This window comes from Saccostrea cucullata, unplaced genomic scaffold, assembly GCF_032062105.1.
Source record: "Saccostrea cucullata isolate Sc308-1 unplaced genomic scaffold, CSIRO_AGI_Scuc_v1 ctg346, whole genome shotgun sequence".
Taxonomy (NCBI): Eukaryota; Metazoa; Mollusca; class Bivalvia; order Ostreida; family Ostreidae; genus Saccostrea; species Saccostrea cuccullata.
This window is the reverse complement of record NW_026923145.1, coordinates 149,163-172,937: the sequence shown is the minus strand read 5'-3', so window position 1 is coordinate 172,937 and position 23,775 is coordinate 149,163. Positions and strand designations below refer to the sequence as shown.

At 34.8% G+C, this 23,775-nt stretch overlaps 1 protein-coding gene across 3 annotated transcripts; it reads right to left on the bottom strand.

Moving 5' to 3' along the window:
* Positions 1-1,023: 1,023 nt before the first annotated feature.
* LOC134263287 (FACT complex subunit SSRP1-like) lies at positions 1,024-23,654 on the bottom strand. 3 transcript variants are annotated; one of them, XM_062745616.1, is made up of 18 exons: positions 23,566-23,654; positions 21,321-21,380; positions 18,532-18,717; positions 18,277-18,382; positions 16,586-16,779; positions 16,236-16,330; positions 15,873-16,008; positions 14,298-14,401; positions 14,012-14,140; positions 13,701-13,922; positions 13,376-13,448; positions 12,893-13,025; positions 10,896-10,941; positions 8,012-8,183; positions 5,957-6,160; positions 5,267-5,394; positions 3,920-4,190; positions 1,024-1,565 (listed from the first exon to the last, which is right to left on the bottom strand). In XM_062745616.1, exons 2-18 carry the CDS (start codon positions 21,372-21,374, stop codon positions 1,497-1,499), a joined length of 2,322 nt encoding a protein of 773 aa, XP_062601600.1. In that variant the 5' UTR covers positions 21,375-21,380; positions 23,566-23,654; the 3' UTR covers positions 1,024-1,496. The 3 variants fall into 3 exon arrangements, with proteins under 3 accessions (XP_062601600.1, XP_062601601.1, XP_062601602.1); XM_062745617.1 differs by having other exon boundaries at positions 23,591-23,652; XM_062745618.1 differs by having other exon boundaries at positions 23,558-23,623.
* Between the last annotated feature and the right edge of the window lie 121 nt (positions 23,655-23,775).

Below are 23,775 nucleotides of genomic sequence, written 5' to 3'. Positions count from 1 at the left end.
TGGGTAGAGCACCTGACTAGAGATTCAGGGGCCGGGGTTAAAATCCTGGTCAGGTCCACTGCGTTTTTTTCTTCTCTCCAATAATAAGTAAAAAATCAAGAACAAGAGGCCCATGGGCCACATCGCTCACCTGAGAAGCTTTGACAATTCTGTCCTTTACTAGATTTCCCCCTTGTAATACAAATTGTGACCCCACCCTACCCCACTGATCATACTTTAGACAATTTGAAATCTACACTACCCCAGGATGCTTCCATATAAGTTTCAGCTTTTCTAGCCCAGTTGTTATTAAGAAGAAGATTTTCAAAGATTTTTCCTATATATTTCTATGTAAAATTTTGATTCCCCATTGTGGCCCCGCCCAATCCCCAGGTGTCATGATTTGAACAATTTAGAATCTACACCCCAGGATGCTTCCACATAAGTTTCAGCTTTTCTGGCCCAGTGGTTCTTGAGAAGAATATTTTTTAATGACCCCACCCTATTTTTGTCTTTTCTTGATTATCTCCCCTTGTGAAGGGACTTGGCCCTTCCTTTTAACAACTTAAATTCCCCTTTACCCAAGGATGCTTTGTACCAAGTTTGGTCAAAATTGGCCCAGTGGTTCTTAAGAAAAAGTCGAAAATGTGAAAAGTTTACGGACGGATGACGGACACAATGTGATCAGAAAAGCTCACTTGAGCCTTTGGCTCAGGTGAGCTAAAAAGGGTTCAATAATCTTGGCAAGATTCATCAAGACTATTTTTTTTATTTACATCTCATTTAGATTTGGAAGAGACATTACTCTTACGAGTAAGAGCCTCAGTTAACGTCCCTACACCAGTACAAAATTGTTAGATTTAATTAGTCTCCCTGCAAATAATAAATCTGCAACTATATATACAGCACCTGTTGGAAGAGAGGAAGAGAGTCAAGATGAGTTTAAAATGGACCTTAAATGCATTCATCAGTCTAGGAGAAGCTTGGACGTTTGGCAGTATTTGGAACTTTGACATAATAAGTAAAAAAAAAAACATTATACACTACATTAAACATGTATTTATTTTAAACCATACATGAACGTCACAAAACTCAGACACAGTACTTTCCTCAGAAGATCTCATGTGATCTGTGCACTATGACATTAAATATTTTATATTTTGACACCTTAAGTGTTTCTGAACAATTTGTCCACAAATAGCACTTAAACATTGAAAGTTTTATGAACAAGCATATTAATATTTTACCAGATCCATTTACTCCTTTACGTATATTTTGAATCATAATAAACCTTTTTTTTTTCATAAAAACCTCTCCATTTTACATCCTGTCACATTGATGTCATCTACAACAGCAAATACAGCAGCACTTGACTACTTGTATGCTGCAATAGTTTTACATATCAAATTGTGTTTTTATACCCCTAATATGAGCTTTGGGCCCATACCATGAGAATGTACAATGTAACATCAAATTCACTGTTCTCATCACAAACTTCAAGTCTTCAGCTCTGTTATTCAGTCCGACTCTGATTCAGATTTTTCTGATACAGATGGTGAATCCAAGATCTCTTCATCCTCTGGAAGCTAAAATGATAAGGAAAATCTATGTAGAAGAATCCAAATGAAAACTAAAACATACATGGAAGTGAAATGTTCAAAGAATATGATTGATTCAAAGCTGACAAGGCATGTTTTTGAATAGGTACAACATACAGAAGCTTTTACACAAAAATTTTTGTCTTTTTTCAATCAGTTGCTCATAAGAAGGTTATTTTAATATGATATGACCCAATTTTCACATTTTATGGAATATTTCTCTAGGAATAAAGGAAATAACCCTTCATTTTAAAAAAAAACAACTTCTGAGCAAAGTTTTGGTTGAATTTAGTTGAAGTGGTGAAGATGAAAATCTGAAAAGTTTATCCCAGATGTACATGTACATACAAAAATAGATTATATGTGTACTAAATCATACCACTAAGGCCATATAAATTTGAAATCTTGGTTCTCAGGCCCGCGCGCATCCGTTTTGAGGTAGCCGCATTGCCGATTTTATTGTATTTTTGATAAAATAAAAAGTTGGTATTGCGGAGACCAATCCGGGAAAAAAATTTCCGACCTCATTTGTTTTGTAGTTTAGTATTCAAATATCACTTCCGGTAGCCATTTACAATGAGATTTTGGCTACTTCGTTTGAAAATACATTCGAGGACATTACCTACGATGTTTACACGCTGTTAAGCAATGGATAAAGCAGAAATTTTGACCAGAAATGAGAAAGTATATCTGTGATTAAAAAAATTATCTTTATGTTAAAGAAAATTCGGAAATTAAAATCAAAGGCCTGAAGGGCCTGCGAGTTGACTCGCTCGAGTTAATTGTGCTTTTTTCCAAACATTTGGACACCATACCTTAATTATATTCAGTTTATTTTGCATCTTAACAGATTGAATATCATATATCTCCATGTTCGGCTCAAAAATAAAGTGTATATTGCTTTTCCTATTTACATGTATATATACAGGTTGGCAGCACTAATGGGCTTCCGTACATATTATCGTGAAAAGCAGCAATGCAAACCTGGATTCTACAATGAATTTAAGCACACTAGCTGCAGTGGTCAGTGTTATCGAGTAATAAGTTTAAAGATTCCCACAGCAAATCTGGATTCTAAAAATAGATTTTTCAAGCACACTAGCTGCAGCTAATGAGAGCAGCAGGTGTTTGTTTTATGGAGTATTCTAGGTCAATTACATGTATACATAAACTTCAGATGGGAAGATTAGATCCGCCTAACATGCTTGAACATATATTCATACACAGTAATTGTACATGTACAGATACTTCATCAAAAAATTCAGGAAAAGTATGAAGACATAAATAAGGTAACAGTATGACATTTTATACAGTTTTTCATCTCCTAAGTTTAACATGGTTTATACAATCACTCAAATAAAAGCATTTTTTGTTAGAACTATCATATCTGGCGTATGGATCACCTTGATGAATGCGTGAAAAATTTTACAGTTCTGATCATGAAACGGCTTCGTCAACAAAGAGTAGCTCGGTACGCGAGCCAACTCAAAAAAAAATACCTCCCTCATCTACTTTATTGCCAATAAAATGAAAAATAAAATGCCGCTCTCCCGCATCTGTTTTGGAGAAAATTGGCCTGAGAACCAGGGAATTAAATTTAGATAGCCTAACTCCACTGCATTTTTAAAAATAGCAAACTTTGTTTTCCAACAAGTCATAAGTTATCTCCCTTGAACACAATGTCCCCCCCCCTGCTCTCAGTCTTTCTTTACCTCCCTAGAATGCTATCATTCTCATTTACTCCTCTGGATCGATACTTATCCACCCCAACACTGCCCGCTGCACAGACTCTCACTTCCTCCTATGTACAGGCCTTACCTACCCCCCCCCCCCCCCCCCCCATACTGCTTTCATTCTTAATCACTGACAGATTGACCCTTACCTCCCAAACACTGCTCTCTGCACAGACTCTCAATTCCTCCTATGGACAGGCCTTATATACCCCCCTCCTCCCCAATGCTGTTATTCTTTACTATTCAATTGACAGATCCTTACTCCCCCACACTGCTCACACTCTCACTTCCTCCTTTTGACAGATCCTTACCTCCCCCACACTGCTCTCACTCTCACTTCCTCCTATGGACAGATCCTTACCTCCCTCACACTGCTCTCACTTTCACTTCCTCCTTTTGACAGATCTTACCTCCCCCACACTGCTCTCACTCTCACTTCCTCCTATGGACAGATCCTTACCTCCCCCACTCTGCTCTCACTCTCACTTCCTCCTATGGACAGATCCTTACCTCCCCCACTCTGCTCTCACTCTCACTTCCTCCTTTTGACAGATCTTACCTCCACCACACTGCTCTCACTCTCACTTCCTCCTATGGACAGATCCTTACCTCCCCCACACTGCTCTCACTCTCACTTCCTCCTTTGTTCTGTCGCCTGGACTTCCTTGTTTTGGGCTCCTCCTTCTCTTTCTTTTTCTTTTTCTTTTCTTTTGTGCCTTCATCCTTCTTTGTTTTCTTTTTGAGAGGTTTGTCATCGCTATCAGATCCTGATGACTCGCCTGAGCTGGAAATGTACTCCTTACTCTTATAATTAGCCCCAGCCCCCGCTCGGCTCTCCGAAGCTGATTTACTTGGGCTCTTCTTGGGACTCTTTCTCTTTCTGCAAGTGCAATAAACTTGTGTAAAAATTTCTTCTTTAGGAGTAGAGTCTACATTATTTTTTTTAACCAGAACAATAATACAGGTTAACTACTGCATCTCAAACTGGGATACTGTGGAATCATCATTTGTTCATGAGGGACCAATGTTCATGGATATTGTGGGTCACCCATGCCCACAAATTAATATCCCCACAATCATTTACTGTAAAACGAGAATATTTGGCGCACTACTAATTTTAGCGCCTTTGGTGCAAGAGCCCCTGAACGCTAAAATTTATCGTGCGCTAACAGATTCCAAAATACTATTTCTTTGCGTGTTCAAAGCCTTTACATAAGTAGATGTAAATCGGAAGGCTCGATTACATAATGTCGAAGGGTTGTTGGATTTTATAAACACTCTAGCACTGCACACGGTAGAATCGATCGAGAATTCTGCCAAATTATAATTTAATAAAACTATTGTTACCACGGTAGTTGTTACCCGTACTTATCATTAGCACCTTCAAAGTTTGGCTTCTCGGCGTGTCAATCATCTATCGCCTCGAGGTAAACAGTGCAATTAAGCATGGCGATTGACCTTGCAGAACCTGATTATGATTATCCAAGTAACTTTCTTTCGATGCATACATTGTTTTAATATGAATAAAATGCGTAAATAGTCCATTTCTTTTATTTAAAATAAAAATAAAATAAATTTTAACACCGTGTCACGTCCGTGTCATTACAACACCACGGTAAAGTTGACAAATATTTACTTATATACGGGAGTGCTATTGTGTTTCCTTTCTTGACTAACCAAAAAGTCAAATACGGTGTGGATAAAAAAACAAAATATCACATTTGTATATTTTTATGACAAGTGCAAGCGCTAAAATTTATTTGCGCCTATGCATTCCCACTTGCGTTTGCACTAAAATACGTATGCGCCAAATTTTCTCGTTTTACAGTATTTATTAAATCTACCATATAAATGAGTAACCCATGAAATTATTTCCCCATGAACAAGCAAAATTTTTCCTGCCCATGAACAATGATCCACACAAATTAAAATGAAGAAATTCTAAGCGTGTCTTACTTTGAAGATTTCCCGTCCTTTGAGGATTCCTCATCCTCCTCTTCTGAGGCCTGAGCCTTCTCTGCTCTGTACTCCTCCATGGCCTTCTCATATTGTTTCTTTGCTACTGCAGCCTTCTCATTCCATTCCTATAAAAATCAAATGAGTGTGTATAAAATTAACTAGAGACCCATGGGCCACAATGTTCATTTGAATCACTGTGTTCTTATTGTTTTTACATCTATATGACATGTAACAGCTGTTTTTAGGCAATACACGAAAGGCAAGACTGACAGAAGACATACCGTATAATCCCTATTAACCGCCCTGGGCGCTTAGACAATTGCAAATGGGGGGCGGTTATTTTAGTATTCTATTTACAATATTTAATGTCATATTTAACTTCAAAAAATCTTTGAAAAAACTTTAATTGAAGATAATCCATCCAAATAAAGCTAAATGATTGATTTTCCACCAAGAAACTGGATTATAGACAAGTTTTATTTTCACTTTCTTCAAAGTTTGGCAGACTTTTGATACGATTGTAGATGATTTCAATCACTATACAGGGGGCCCTTATTTCCTGAAAATTGAAAAAGACCTAAGGGGGCGCTTATAGGGGCAGGGGCGGTAAATAGGGATTATACGGTACTGCATTGTAATTGTTAACCATTTTCATATAAATTTTTATCCTGATAATATTAAACTTACAGTTTTATCCTCCAGTTCTTTCCACAGTTCCCCAGCCTTTTTACTGAGATCTGTGATGCTGAGTTCGGGGTTATCTCTCTTCATTTCCTCCCGACTGGCATTGAACCACAGTAGGTAGGCAGACATGGGCCTCTTAGGAGCATTAGGATCCTTCTTTGATTTCGATTTCTTTTTCTTCTTCTCTGATCCAGGCAGTTTTTCTCTCTGAAATTAAAGTTTATATGTAAATTTACCTCACAAACATTTGTCTTACAGAATCATACCATTATCCTGTTTACTAGATATCTACTGCAGCCTGCCCAATTAAAACACATTTTCACAGTTTCATCTGTAAACATGACCACATGAGATGTACCCCAGCTTTTGTCTAAGTCTTTCCACCATTTTAGTTTTGTACAGTTTTAGCTGTACATGACAACATATAATGTACCAAAGTTTTGGCTATTTCGTGTAACATACCACAGTTTTAGCTGTAGGTAACAACATAACATGTTTGTGAGACATACCACAGTTTTAGCTGTACATGACAACATATAACGTACCACAGTTTTGGCTACTGTATTTGGCCGAGTATAATACGCATTGATGTAAAATACGCATCCCCCTTTTTAAGTCTGAAACTGGGGAAAAAAAACACAGTTCGGATGTATTATACGCAACTGAAAAATTTACCAAGCGATGTTCTGAACTTTGAAAATCGCGGTAATTTGTTATGAAAATCGGCGCGAGGATTAAGTGTCAAAAATTTACTGAACACACCTTTATTACAATACACACTTTATAACTTTCTCTTAATCCTGACATTCAATATCGCGGCAATCTGGAGAAAATTATTTATTCATTTATTTCACAAAGCACAAGATAATGTTGCGTAAAAGTATTAACAGAATTTTATTTTAAGCATAGTTACAGTGATTTTGAAATTATGCGTCGCCATATTCTTAGATGAAATAATTTTATTTCAACAAAGCATGAGATATTGTTGAAAGTTTTAACAGTTGTAATATTTAATTTTGGTTCTAGGTAATCATGCTGAAAATTATGTTACAATACTTTAACAGGACACGGAATTGAACATCAAAGTATTTATTTAATTAAGAAGACTACGATTTTCCTCTTATGAATCTTCGTGGATATCTTATTTTCTAAAGAGCATGAATAAATGATAACACTGAAGTTTTAGCATAATTCATATTTCATTTGTCAACTCTCAATCATTTAAACAAGAGGCCAATAAGTATAAGATAGAGGTAAAATTACATTTAACAAGTGTTTAATTGTTTAATGTGTCGTAATCAACACATGCTCACAAATACGAAAGGTCATAAACCGACCCCCAATTTTTAACAAAGAAAATAATCAAAGCAATTAACATGATAATAAATAATCAGTGCTCTAACTGTAAAAACATTGCTTTGGAGTCGGTAGACAATTAATTGCCCAGAGGGGTGTTGATAGGTAATTATCATTTGACCAGCGCACGTGTGTCACAACATGGGCTTCCTTTCATTGGGACGTATGGAGGGGTGTTTATGTTGCAGCAGATTTTCATTGAGTTATTTAAAACCTAAAATAAATTTTTATTTTATTGTATTTCATTAAAAAATGACTTATTACTTTGTCTGGCAGATAAGCTGCATGTGCACTATCATTACGGAAGCACGTGGCATAGGCATGAGTGAACGTCTAAAAATAACATCGGTAATGGCGGCCTACTCGGAGACAATCAACATGCAACTCAAATTACTTTTAACTTGCTTTTTTATGCTATTTTAGTATCAAAAGATTACGAAAGTGACATTTTTAACAAGCATACCTTCCAACAATAACTTTCCGAAGTTTAAAATATGGCGATAAACGAAAGAAATTGCATATGTCTCATGGTAATACTACGGTATGTACGTATGATAGCCGTGTTTCACCTGAAAGAAAAACTTATCAAAATCCCATTGTGATGTAAAATATGCATCCCTTTCTCAAAGAAATTTATTTTAGGAAAAAAGTGCGTATTATATTCCCCCAAATACGGTATATATAAGATATACTATGACGTACCACAGTTTTAGCTGTGCGTGACTTCTTCTTTTCCTTGGCTTTGGCCTTCTTTTCCTCCTTTTCTTTACGTCTCTGTTGCTTGGCCTCCTCATCAGCTCCTCCCTCCTCACTACTGCTCTGGTCCTCAGAATCCTCAGAATCGTCGGACGACGTGGGAGGATTACTGTCATACCTGTGTTACACAAGTCAGATAACACCTATATAGTATCCTACTGTCTATTGAAAACTTGATTACTATATATATATATATATATACAGTCAATTCTCGAATTATCGCCATTCGATTCATCGCCATTTTCGCAATACCGCCATGATTTCCCAAGAACGTTTTTCCTGCTATATAAAATTCTCTTTATAACACCAAATTCGCATACCGCCATCCGCCACCCTGTTTTCACAACAAACGTCCATTAAGTGTCAATTATCTCGATATACCGCCACAGGTGCATGTGGTCAGTGAAGCGCAGCTAATTGGTTGACGCTATCCCTGTTGTAAAGCATGCAAACGCAGACAAGGTACATGCAATTAAATAATTAAACAAAAAATAAATAAACAATAATTTTAACATGAACTGTTATAATAATTTTGTTTTCTGTTCAATAAAATCATTTAGTCATGGCTTCGCCAGGAAAGCGGTCATTGTAAAGTACGCCGATAACGATATTATTTTGATCTCTGCTTTAAACAGTGCAAAGTTTGCTGGAAAAAATAATTATACGGTATAAATTGTGAACATTCCATCAACAATGATACCATAAACAATGAACATATTCAAGGATTCATTTAACTTATTATCAGTCTTCGCGAAAAAGAAAAATCGCCACAGGACATTCGGACAGACAGTTAACACAATTTCACAGGACCAAATGAATTTCACCGGTCCAAAACTTTTTCATATAATGATCATAACGATGTTTTTTCATAGCATTTGAATCAGTAAACATGTATTAAGCTTAAAAAAATATATATTTGTTTACTGTTACATTCCCAAAAATAAGGGTCGGTAGGTCGGAAATTCTTTTTCTTTTTTTTTTTGCTTATGTATGGCCAAACATCCCTGGACTGAATATACCAGGTGTCATATTTCAAGTGGACACCCAACATGGCATCCAAAATGGCTGCCTAGAAAACGAACTTCACAAAGTTGTAGGGGGAAATTGTTGTTACAATAATGATTACTCTTTATATTTAAGGTAATTTGTAAACTATATTGACATATTTTGTGTCTCAAGTTATTAAAAGCTACAAGTTAATTTTTTTTTAAATAAATGGAATCGGCTGATTGAGCAAACGCAGTTTTTTTTCCAATTGTCAGAAAAACAATCCACTCATGGATAATATGAATGGGTCGGTCGGGTTACAGAAAACAAACATAATTTTTTTAGTAGGTTTTAAAACAATCACAAGCAACAAATACAATAGGTTTTTAAAAGTGTGTTTTGGTATAAGATTAAGCGTCTATATGATGAAATAGAAATATAAAATTTAAAATCCACCAAAACGAACCTCGGACAATCGGACCGATTTTACTAGATAGTGCATCGGACCAATCAGATTTTCACCTGTTTTGTCCGACGGACCGGTGCTTTTGGGATAGACTGTATTATCGGCAATATATCAAGACGATCGACCCAGTATGTTTTTTTTCAGTATCGAACGTGCAGATTTACATTCATATACAGTCAATTCTCGAATTATCGCCATTCGATTCATCGCCATTTTCGCTATACCGCCATGATTTCCCAAGAACGTTTTTCCTGCTATATAAAATTCTCTTTATAATGCCAAATTCGCATACCGCCATCCGCCACCCTGTTTTCACAACAAACGTCCATTTTTAAGTGTCAATTATCTCGATATACCGCCATAGGTGTGTGTGGTCAGTGAAGCGCGGTTAATTGGTTGACAATATCCCTGTTGTAAAGCATGTAAAGGCAGGCAATGTACAAGCAATTACGTAATTAAACAAGAACTAAATAAACAAGAATTTTAACATGAACTGTTCTAATAATTTTGTTTTCTGTTTAATAAAATTCATATAGTCACGGCTTTGCCACGAAAGCGGTCGTTGTTAAACTACGCCGATAACTATATTATTTAGATTTTCTCTGCTTTAAACAATGCAAAGTTTGCTGAAAAAATAATTATTAATACGTTATAAATTGTGAATTTTGAATTGACAATGTTGCCATATATAAACAATATTATTCAAGAATTCATTTTACTCACTATCGGCAATATATCACGACGATCGACCCAGCATGTTTTTTTTTAAAAGCAGAACTGCAGATTTAAATGCACACCCATGTACTTGTCTTTATTTCATAACTGCACATATTATTTCATATATATAGCGAATTTGTACATTAAAAAAATTACTTGAAGTATTCAGAAATATATGTTTTTAAATACATGTACATATAATAATAAGAACATAAACGCTAAATGGTATTTCTAAGAACGGTAACTCTACTTCTTGTTTTCCAGAAGATGGGAAATTCAATTCATCGCCAAATTCGTTATACCGCCATGATTTCTAAATTACAAAAGGTGGCGGTTTATCGAGAATTAACTGTACAAATATTTGTCTTTATTTCATAACTGCACATTTTGTTTTAGCGAAACTGTACATTAAAAAAATTATCTGAAGTATTTTCAATCAGAAATATGTTTTTATATACATGTACATGTAATAATAAGAATAGAAACGCTAAATGGTATTTCTAAGAACGAGAACTCTACTTTTTATTTTCTAAAAGATGGGAAATTCAATTCATCGCCAAATTCGTTATACCGCCATGATTTCTAAATTACAAAAAGTGGCAGTTTATCGAGAATTAATTGTATATTCACAATGTCAGATTGTAATCAATGGTCACTTACTCTTCAGCCACATCACTGGCACTCTCATTGGGATTGTAGGACTCATCTAGAAATAAAACAAAATATCTGAATAGTGATTCCATTTAAGACTGTCCAAGTGTGCTAAATCCCTGGTACCTCCATCCCCTTAGAATTCAAAACCTGGGGAGAGGGCGTTATAAGTTTTCAGAACTTGTGCCCAATCCCTTTGTACCGTAATTTTCGGGTTATAGGTCGATACTTTTTTTCTCAGAACTGCTGGGGTCGCCCAATATACGAATTCGACCTTTCTAAGGCTCAAGTTTACGAAAAATGCCCCAAAATCAATAAAATTTACGTAAATTTCAGAGCAAATCTGTGCCACTTTTATAACTTTTTTCATTATTTTACGCAGAAAAATTAATGCCTAGGTAAACAATAATATATTTATTCTATAGCTTTCTTACAAAATAAATTCCATTAAATATCCGTTGATGACAAAGGAAAAAACTGTGCTTCATCAAGTTAATAATTCCTCAACGTGTTATCCATTGCCATCATGCGGTAGCCATCTTGTGAAGTTAGGAAGTCGCTATCGTTTACTAAAAGTAAAACCGCAACCGTATCAAAATTTAAAAAACGGAAAATTTTTCAAGATCACAAGTGTAGTGTTTTACCATTAATTAGTAGATTGATAAATTGAAATAGTATTAATTTTTTTATTCTTTAAGTCTTATATTTATTTTAATGTAAAATGAGTGAAATAAATTGTTGCCAGTCAATTCCTAAAAATCGTTTTGAAAGATAGTTTGAAGTTTTATAAGCAATTATGGAAATATACATGCCGATGACAAAAAATTAATTTTATTGATATGGAGTTTTACAAGCAAAGAATCAGTAATAAATGCAGGTTACAGAAATATGATTTAAGACAGAAATATAATTTTAACTGATATTATTAGGTTTATTAAAAGCTTCTTCGTACACAAGAATTACACTGAATTACCTCTATACAAAGATTGGCTTCTAACGAATTTTAATTGTCTGACAGATAAAAGGATTTACACTGTGTACACGCAAAGGTTTCAACACCTGTGTTGGTTTAATACCCGCAGGGCATGATTAGCAAATCCACATGCCGTTATAGGGTATTAGTGTTACACATCCTTGAACAAACAAAGCCATGAAATTCATAATGACTGTCAAATTGTGGATGTACCGGTACTCTCAATTAAATTTATAAATTAAACTTACAGCGAGGTAATATTATTTCAATTCTTTACTGTTGCTTTATATATACATTCAATGGTCGTTTGCGGGTTTTAGCAAATCCCTGAAGAACAAAAATGAAAATGGCGGACATCGAAGCAATTGTCGTCCACCGGTAAATAATTAACTGAATAAACTATATTAGGAATGTGTCCAAGTTTTTCTGAAATCAGAATTATTATTCTTTGATCTCGGATATTTCCCGAATTATAGCTTAAAATAAGAAACGTATTTACGTGTTATTTTTGCCTCTGGTTTAACAACAGTATGAAACTACGGAGGCATTGAACAGGCAAGTTGGAGAAAAAAAAGTAGTAACACAATTCAAAGAAGTTTTAACTACATTTTTTAAAAAAACTTTACTTAAATGCTGTACTCATTAAAATACATGTTTGTTTTCTTGATACGTTCATGTCACGGAATTGCCCCGGTAATTTTAGAGGTTTACCTGTTCTGATACGTTGTATCTGCGTAAGAATCTTTAGAAAACGGGAAACAAAGCCTCGTCCTATATAGTAAGTTCGTCCTATCTTAGGATTTTTCAAAAATTAAGGCTGAAAATGAGCCTTTCGACCTATATACCCCATCGACCTATAACCCGAAAATTACGGTAATTAATCACAATAAAATATGTTCAAATCAATTCAAAACCTGCAATCTTTCAATCTAATCATTTTCCTTTTCTGTATCTCATCCATTTCAATCAAGCATTCATTATTCATTTTATTATTGTTCTTATATTTCACACTCCACTTAATAAGTCTACCCACCCGAGCTATCACTGTCGTCGTCCTCATCTCCACTTTGTCGGTCCTTGCCCTCGGCTTTCATTCTCTCCAGATAAGCATCATGGTCGTCTTCATCATCTGATCCAGACATGTCATCCCGGTATGGTGCCTTATCCTACACAAAATATCAAACATACAAAATATCAAACATAGATTCACTGAACCAGACATGTCATACCGGTACACTGCCTTATCCTCCACAAAATATCAAACATAGATTCACTGAACCAGACATGTCATACCGGTACGGTGCCTTATCCAACACAAAATATTACATGGAGTGTTCGAAATAGCAATCAAATCAGTTAAGCCATTATTCATATCAAAACACACATCTGCTTGATATTTATATATATTATTGAAAGATACATGTAAAGTTTAACCCCTAGTTAGGACCAGACAAATCCGGAATAAGGGGGAGTAAGAAGATTTCAGGATTAGTATGTATACTGTGTATCTTCTTACCCCTTTGCCATTGATGTTCTTCACTCTAAGTTTTTTGCTGGTCACAAAATCGTATAACTTTCCATACTCATCTCTGTAAAAAGAAAATTAGAATAAAGTTTAATGAATGCATAATGAATCTAAATTTCAATATTCAAAACTGTGTCTTGATCATTGTAGACATTATTGTAAATATGTGAATATAGCCTCATAAAATTTTTTACTTTATTGTTTATAGTCAGAGAAATGCAAAAAACAAAATAATGTTTCAATCATTTTACCAAACTTTGTGAAGATGTCAAATACTCCTAACTTCTCATTACCATCATGTAGAGTGAAGACTTACTTCTCTATTCCAACAAATGTGTAGGTGGTCCCAGACTTCGTTTCCACATCAAAGTCAAATGATCTGTTTGTTCCTGCACTTCGAGCGAAATTAACGGTTACCACCTCATCAAAGCGGATGTGTATGGGAGGTTTGTGAACAAATATGAAGCCCCTCTCCAGAGGATACAGGAAGCCTGTGGCTGCTTTGTAAGAACAGCTGATGGAGTGCGATTTTGTGTTACTGTAAAAACATAACCATGGAAATAGAATTAATATTTGGACACCAACTTCATACCAAATCATTGTGAATAATACATTTAAATAGGCTACCTTAAGAATGATCCTGGCACTGTGATTTTACGATTCGTTACCGCCTTAAACACTCGACTGATCACCTCGTACTCGGGACCAGACATCTCCTTCTGTAATTTACCCTCGTACTTCTCTTTGAGATCATCGCTACAAACACATACATACATAAAACATAAATATGTCTGAAAATTACTTAAAAAAAAAGAATTCTATAATATGTTTGATTTTTATTACATACATTGAAGAACTTGTAAATAGGCAAAAAAGAACAGAGATTTAAAGTTCTAATAAAGCTATGGCATACTCAGATACTCCTAGTTCAATTGACATTTCATCATCAATGTTGAACAGCAGAATACAGAAATGGTATCTTGTCTGCCCTTGCTTTATTGGTGGATCCAGACTTATCTACAATGGAGGGGTGCATTATTTCATAAAGCAATTAATAAAGAAACACACACCGGTAAATGCAACAATATCAATCTCATTTAAACAAGTCAACCATCTTTTGTTATACAAGAGGCCCACGGGCCTTATAGGTCACCTGAGCATTATGCAACAACTTTCCAGTTACAGTGTATTGAATTTGATTCATGTTTTAAGCCAGATGCTATATGGCATTCACAATTTTGAAAGGGCACCATTGATCATCATAACAATAAACTTAGCAGTTGCTTAGCTTGGTTACTGAATACCAATACGCAAGGTAGGGGAACAAAAATGCACTCCAACTAATCAGTAATATTCATCAATAATCAGTAGTGCCCCTAACACTCTGACATAAACCCCTAACCCTAGGTTGCATAAATTTTTAAAAGGCACCCTTAAAATTGCCTATCAAAAAGTAAATAAATGTTTTATAAATACAAAGGACCAGATTTCAAACAATTAATTCATTTTAAGTATATAAGTAGAGCCCCCACCACTGACCCTGGGGCCTTGAAATTCACAATTCTGCAAGATTTGGGTCCTTGCTCATCATAACTATGTAGGTAGTTCACCTGCTTCATACCCAGAGACAGAGAAGAAAATTTTCAAAGATTTAATGTATTTTCACTATGTAATCAATAGAGCCCACCCTAACACCAGAACCCCAGACCCTGGGGCAATGAAATTCATAATTTTAGAAGAGGCATTCTTGCTCATCATAACTATGCACTTACTTAGTTTATTTAATACCTAGGAGCAGAGAAGAAGATTTTCAAAGAATTCATGTATTTTCACTTTATAATCAATAAAGCCCCCCCCCCCCACCAGAACCATTGATGCTGGGGCCATAAAATTCACAATTTTGGTAGAGGCACTCTTGCTCATCATAACTATGTACTTAGTTGGTTTATTTAATACCCAGGAGCAGAGAAGAAGATTTTCAAAGAAATAATGCATTTTCACTATATACTTATTTAGCCCCACCCTAGCACTAGAACCCCTGACCCCAGGGCCATGAATTTCACAATTTTGGTAGAGGACTCAATGCTGATTACAATCATGCAAATAGTTTGACTGCTCGATGTCCAGGAGTAAAGAAGAAGATTTTTAAAGATTGCATTAATTTTAGTGGTTTTGGCCCCACCCCTCAGGCCCCAGGGGGGCAGGGATCATGAAATTCACAATTTTTGTTCCCCTTGACCCATAGATGCTTTGTGCCAAATTTGGTTGAAATTGGTTCAGTGGATGCAGAGAAGAAGCTGAAAATGTTCAAATGTTAACACACGACACACGACACACGACACACAACACACGACACACGACGGACGACGACGGACGAAAACGGATAGCAATAGGTCACCTGAGTTTACTCAGGTGACCTAAAAATACATTCAGTATTTGATTATTATTCTCTGGATTTTTCTAATTTCTGCACTGTTCCTTCACTCACCACGAAGAACATCTGTCTGCCATCTTTATGTGGAAGTAAAAATAACCGTAGAACTGTTGTGTAGGGAATCTTGTAGTCAAATGTTTTACCGTGGAGCTGTAGAAATGTGCCATACATTTTGAAATCATATCGACCTCTGCAAGAAAATAAGTGCATATATTGAACGGTTTCCATTCATTTCATATTCAAATAACTACATGTGTATATTTTCTGTACATGCATTTTTGACATTATTCATGTTCACATTTCCTTTTAAATATAAATTTCTGTACTTATTCTGTGCAATGTCATGTATACACACACTTCTGACAAGTTAGCTTATAACAAAAGCTGTGAACACACTGGATTGATTATGAGCCATACCTGGGAGTGAGACATTGGACCTCTGTAAACACAGCCAGGGCATCTCCTGTGGCCTGTATGATGTCCGCCTTCTCCAAGACATTGTTGTAAAACTCCTTAAACGAAGTTATACAAGTTTTAGCTCATGGAATTTTCATTTGAATGCACGCATACAAACTTCTATGACTTAATGAACATTCTCTCTTAAAAGATTTTCTTAATTTTGTTACATGCAGAAATGGACTTTTTATCCCCCATAAAAACAAACAGGATAGGAGCACAAACAGTGCACCTATTACACTGTATATCCAGCTGCACATTCTATAACCACTGTCTGAGCATGGTATCCCACTTTAATATTATTAACCTACTTGTACAAGATCTTTCTCCGTGTCCTTTGGATCTGGTGGGATGTGGAACCTTAATTCCATCAGGGAGACCGCCGCGTCATCATTGGGGTGGAACTCCAGGGTCACTTCCTGTTTAGCGGTGGTGGTGTGAGAGACGTGACTGAGGGGGACCTCGAAGGCCAACTTGTTGTCCACCTCAAACTCCAGGGCATTACCTGTAAAAATATAAAGGTCAAGACCAGGTGAGCAAATAATGGATATACCGTATACAGAGCTAGGCATGCAGTCAGAATTATTTGATATGATTTATCTCAGTGAAGTATGAAACAAGATGTGTGTTTGTGAAACACTATACACCCGGCGGTAACAAAGTTCAAAAAAACTATTTTTTGCAGATAAGTCACAGTCAGGGTCACAAGGTCATCAACCTTGGTGTCATTTGAAAGAACTTTATTAGTGAAGTATGCATATCAAATATGAAGTATCTATCTCTCATGCTTCAAAAGTTATGGTGAAAAGTCTAAAAAGCTATTTTTAGCATATAAGTCACAGTCAAGATCACAAGGTCATGATCTTGATGTCATTTGAAAGAGCTTTATTAGTGGAGCACGCATATCAATTATGAAGTCTCTACCTCTCATGGTTCAAAAGTTATGGCGAAAGTTCGAAAAAGCTATTTTTAGTATATAGGTCACAGTCAAGGTCACAAGGTCATTGACCTTGGTGCCATTTGAAAGAGCTTCATTGGTTGAGTATGCATACCAAATATGAAGTCTCTATCTCTCATGGTTCAAAAGTTATGGCGAAGGTTAAAGTTGACAACAGACAGACAGACAAACAAACAGACAAACAGATAAACAGACAGGACAAAAACAATATACGCCTCGGATCTATCGATCCGGGCGCATAAAAATCCAAATGCTTTGAAGTAGATAGTTTGATTTCATTAAAATTTCCATCTTAAGCAAATAAATGCTACATGTACATGTATTACGCCATATAAAATTGAAATCTTGGTTCTCAGGCCCGCGCGCATCCGTTTTGAGGTAGCCGCATTGCCGATTTTATTGTATTTTTGATAAAATAAAAAGTTGGTATTGCGGAGACCAATCCGGGGAAAAAAATTCCGACCTCATTTGTTTCGTAGTTTAGTATTCAAATATCACTTCCAGTAGCTATTTACAATGAGATTTTGGCTACTTCGTTTGAAAATACATTCGAGGACATTACTTACGATGTTAACACGCTGTTAAGCAATGGATAAAGCAGAAATTTTGACCAGAAATGGAAAGTATATCTGTGATTAAAAAAATTATCTTTGTGTTAAAGAAAATTCGGAAATTAAAATTAAAAAAATTACCTCCCTCATCTACTTTATTGCCAATAAAATGAAAAATAAAATGCCGCCCTCCCGCATCTGTTTTGGAGAAAATTGGCCTGAGAACCAGGGAATTAAATTTAGATAGCCTTATAGATTCCAAGCAGAATACTGTAAACCAACTTTTATTCGCGTGCGAGATATTTTCGCAAGTTTCGCTCTGTTATTGCGAATATTTCTCGCTGCGAACAGGTCCTTAAAGTCTATGTGCCTATAAACAACACATCCAAAATCAGCTTTAATGCGAAATCGCGAACTGGTTTATTCCCTGTAAATTGCAAAATAAAGTTGTCGCGAATAAAAGCTGGTTTACAGTAACTGACAATATGATTACCTGTGAAGTTCGCAAGTCCCCAATTCCATCCTTTAACTGACATGTCTTTCTTCTCTAAGCTCACCATGTAATACTTGGAAATAAAAGCTGCGAGTTTCTCAAACTCCTACAAGTAAAAATAATGATATTAGTACTTTGACAAACTTATTTAATTATTTGATTATAACGTTAATATAGAGAAGTTTGAGAAAAGGAGGACATACAGATTTTTAACATTTGATTTCAATTCATAGTAATTGTTTTCTGATCTTTTACCCCTTCCTTGAAGCCATCATATCTGTGAATGGTTCCACTTGACAAGAGGAATTTCAGGCAGTTCCCCCGGGCTCGCTTTAACCAGTGAACCTTGTCCACATCCGTCCCTGGGTACTGGTCAATCTTGCCAGTTTTGTTGTTTTTAAAGATGACACTGTTGCTCTGTAATTTTAATCTGCCAGGATTCTACGAAGAGAATAATTTTTTTTTTTAGTATGTCTTGACTCCTTGCTCTTTAATATAAGTAAGCTGTGATCAGATCTCAAAATGGTTCATAGTATTAATAAATCATAACAACTAATCTTGTTAATATATGTCAAATGTTTGCTAAAAAGCATAAGCACATCAATCACTGGCCAATAAAAAATCAAGAGTTGTGGTAAGCTCTAAAATACAAGTAGAACTTTTCTAATTTTACTTTTAAGCAATTTGAACTGGTATGTTGAAAAAATTAACCAAATTAAAGTTGAATAGTTAATAAAGTGCCGCGCCACAGCATGATACGCCCGTCAAAAATTACAATTTTCTTCAACAGTATAGCTTGCAATCACGTCAACCCATATTCTAAATTTCCATGATTTTTCCATTCCTAAAAAATATTTATCCATCCCCCTGTGATGTAAGCATTAGTTATAATAAATATTACATCATTGCTGGATTTCTATGCTGGTTGTGTTAGACCTTGTCAAATGCCCATCATATTAAACAATATCAAATTAGTCTTAACAAATTAATCTATATCAAATTAATTTTGAAAAGAAAAGGCTGGCCACCAAATGACATACCGTAAATCTGGAAATTTTTACTGTAGATAAATTTTTAGCAAATTTGCGCGTGCCGTGCATTCGCAAAAATATTTTTCTTAAAAATAAATCAACATGTGAAGATTTTTTTTCCTGAGAACTCGTGGTGTTTTTTTTTTAACTAATAGGCGTCGGTAAGCACTGGTCATTTTTAAAAGAAACCTGTTTACACTAGTCTACTATAACTACAAGTTAATTACCCGTGCGTGTAAATTGCCCTCATTATATGCAATATCGTCCGATGATTTGACAAGCACTGAGGCGGTATGCCCCCTTTTAATTATTTTCATAAATTAATTTGCCAATAAAGAGAGAACTGTCATTTTATCCAACCGTGTATCAACATGGGCGATAACTCAAACTCAGTGCATTTACTAGAAAGTTCCTAATGTAAACGCGGCCTGTAAATTTTAGGTGAGAAAAAACCAAACGTTGAGAAAATTAGTTATATTTTTTTTCTTAATTTGGATTATTCTTTAGGTTCAAAGGCATACACAACCTCTAAAATGTTTGTTATAATTGATTTAGAAATTATTTTCATTGAAATTCTTTTGTATTTTTATCAAAATTGTTTTGGAGAATTTTGCAATTTCTTGCCACGTTGCGAGTATATTAGTGGATATACTGGGCATATTATTTGAAAAATAACCTGATATGAAAATCTTCAGTGATTTTTATTTTTAGCACCAGTGACAATTCGCAAAAATTTGAAGCGTAAAAATTAATCAACAGCTTTTTGACCCAAAGTCGCAAAAATAAATCGACGTAAAAATTTCCAGATTTACGGTATGCTGTAAACTAACCAACAGTTCTTCTGTCTAATTCCCAAAGGTCATCATACAGCTTGATCAGAGTGATTAAGACAGCTAGCCTGAACTCACTAATTAATCTTTAACTGGATGCTTGTCTACTCATTAATACCAATAGATGAATGGGTCTGCACTATCTACCATAACTTTTTTAAAAACATATGAAATACTCAAAGATTTTTTTTTGTTGACATTTAATGTCCGACAGGTTTTAATATAAAATTCATATGGACATGCTGATTCCACCCCAATCCCATAAAATTAGTTTTTATAAATTAACAATTTTATATAATATAAGATTAGTCTACTATGCAATATTAAATTAGTTTTAATTACTTTTCATTAAATTCATTTTAAAACTTAGGCTAGCCAGCAAGAGCTATTTTTAATCCAACAGGCTCACACATTTGCCCAATACTCAAGGGATATAGATAACACCATGCTCTAGCTATTAGCGAACTCCTCACACTCAAAACTCATTAATTTCTCTCTAATTTGACATGCAATTTTCTGTTATCAAAATTCTTCTTGAGTCTTGACCAGTGCTTGATAATTACACTCATGGGAGAGGTAGGATTTCTTTAACATACATATTTGTTATAGATTGCTGTCAAGTATGTGCTTTAAAAAAATAAGTATTTTCTTGATTTAACACTTTTTTAATAAGGACAGTGCAATACTCTTACATTATTTGGGATGTGTAAATGAATAGTAAAAAGACACATTTTTTTTTTAAATTTCATTTAAATCAAAGGTCACAGTGACCTTGAAATAGGTCGCGACACACCTTCTACCTAAGATGCATAAACTGGCCAAGTTTGATGATTGTAAGTCTTATAGTTTTCTAGTTATGGGCCGGAAAGGATTTTTCCATATTTGGCTATATCTTCTTAATTAAAGGTCAGAGCGACCTACTTTTTGTGCACGACACACCTTCTACCCAAGATGCATCAGATGACAAAGTTTGATAATCCTAGGCCTAATAGTTTTAAAGTTATGAGCCGGAAACGAAAAGCTAACAGACAGACAGACGGACGGACACGAAGCCTATAACATAATACGTCCCGTCTTAAGACGGGCGTATAAAAAAATAATCAAGTCTCTTGACAGTCAATAATTAAGTGTATTATGTAAACTGACTTGTTTCCTATGTCTATGAAGTTTGTCTCATACATACCAATGCTCCTCTGACCTCCTGGACAACATCTGGATATTCTTGAAAGTCACTCATGGTTACCTACAAGAATTCAACTGCTAAAATGAATTTATTGAGGTCTATAATAGTCAGCACTCAGCACTAGCTTAACACATGCAAGGTGGTGTAGTGTTACCCAAACAAACAAAATACATACAGATTTCAAAGGCAGCAATGTTTAAACAATGTTCGATTTGGATTGCTTTTTTTAACAATCCATACAATTTTATAAGTATGAGTCATCAATACTTGTGACCTTTTGTCTATTTCTTGGGGAAAAAAAGATTTGTAAGAACTATACTGAGATAGCTTTACCGAGTTATTCTTAATAGCTTAATAAAACTATAATTAAAGCTAAATCAAGAGATTGTGCTGCATCTGTTGAAGTTATAGCTAGTGCAGCAAGCGGCACAAAGCAGTACTCGCACTGTGATCTCTGACAATGCCTGTTAAGTGATAAGGACTTTAGCATTGATCTAAATGATTTTTTTTCCACAGTAACTTTGGAACCACAATCATTAGGAAATTGCATCTTGCCACATACTACATTCTTGCAGTAACAAGATCCAAGGAAAAACAAATCACCTTGGTTTCAAATGGATATAGCAGTTAGCAATTTGAAATTAAATTAAATTAAATCAGCACTGTTATTTAGCAATATAAATATGTTAACCACAGGCGCTTGTTTCATACAGTATGCTAGTTTTATACTACATAATAACACAGGCTTTTGTTTCATACAGTACGCTAGTTTTATACTATATGATAAGAAAGGCTTTTGTTTCATACAGTGCTAGTTTTATACTATATAATAACACAGGCTTTTGTTTCATACAGTATGCTAGTTTTATACTATATAATAACAATATTGAAAAAAGATGTTTTGTTATAATATAGTATAAAACTAGCGAACTACTGTATAGGGGATTAATTTCACGGGTTGTAATTTTCAGGTTTTTCTCTCATCTGACACTATCGTTGTTTCTTGAATTTGCGGATTGGTATATAGAAGTTGCCTCCCTTGTCTATATCTGTTTAATGCTTACCATAGCTACATGTAAACGACATTAATCAGTGTTATGTCTTTATTTCATGAACAACAGGGTAGGTTAATATAAAATTGTTAGATTTTATAAATAATTAATTAAAACAAGTACAGCTATTAAAAGTCCCTAAGTGTCATGACTTTCTTACATGCTATTAAGATATATGCATGTGCACCAAAGATCTTCAATAAAACGCGGCGAAAAACCACTGGACGGAAATAAATGTATTTATGTAGTTCTACGAAATAATATCCTTCCACATCGAAATAATTCGATATTTATTTGAATGATTTTTTAAAACCAAAATGTCGATAAAAACTACTTGAACTAATATGCAGGTAACATTAGTTACGCACGTGTAATCAAAACCCATGGCCCACGTTTTGATTGATGAAGCATGTAGCGTTGGCTATTAAAACAGCTTTTGAACAAACACATTTTATTATCTGCCGATTTGAATTAAAGTAAAGCGTGATAATCAAAATTAATAATGACAGTACTACTTGTAATTACTGAAATGACCATGTACTGCACGTACACCTATATATAAATCTATCGTAGTCTATTCTCAAATTTCCAAATAAAACATGGAAATTATTGAAAATTTAGTCACTGTTTCTTGAATTCATGGATTTATTAACACCACGAATATAGCGAATATTAACACCGCGAGTTATTTTCCCCCTATACAGTATATGAAACAAGCGCCTGTGATGTAATCCTATCACATATTTTTAACAGCGACACTGTAAACATACTAATATTTGTGATGGCATGGGTAAAATGAACTTATACCTTGGTAATGTGTTTTCAGCTTAACAATAAAGAATGGGGGGCGGCTTCTGAATTGATAAAATGACTAAATAAAATTTAGTATTTACATGAAAAAAGACTTTATTTTAAAGAAAACGAATCTTACAGCTTTCAGTCTGTACTTTAACCAAACGTATAGCCACATAAATGAATATAATTCACATAGTAAATTAGTTATGAATTAAAATTAACTGAAAGAGATGTTAAAATAATTTAATAACTGCGACATTTTAATTTACTGTGTGACAATGACATAAGATCAAATAACAGGTTTCATGATAACATAATGCTTCAGATAAAGCCGATGAGGTATAATAATTCAATAAGTAATAAAGGCCACTATAGAAACAATTTCTTTGCCTCAATACCTGTATTTTTACATCTGATCAACACAGTACTTTTCACGTTCAAGATGGCGGGAACTTCGTCACTCAGAATGTCGATCCCGACTTTCTTCAGATACTTAGATCATCAATAAAAATACTTATTACAAAAATAGTTTATGAACGAGGAAAACATTTGAAAATATACCATTCCCCCTTCAATAAGAATTTTCAAAAAATTAAAATTACGACAAT

Excerpts from the sequence above, each read along its gene's own strand:
- LOC134263287 (XM_062745616.1), bottom strand. The coding sequence starts at position 21,374 with ATGAGTGACTTTCAAGAATATCCAGATGTTGTCCAGGAGGTCAGAGGA. Across the intron at positions 18,718-21,320 it reads AGGAGGTCAGAGGAGCATTG|AATCCTGGCAGATTAAAATT; the intron begins GTATGTATGAGA and ends TTCTCTTCGTAG. Across the intron at positions 13,449-13,700 it reads ACATTTGTTGGAATAGAGAA|AGATGAGTATGGAAAGTTAT; the intron begins GTAAGTCTTCAC and ends TTCTTTTTACAG.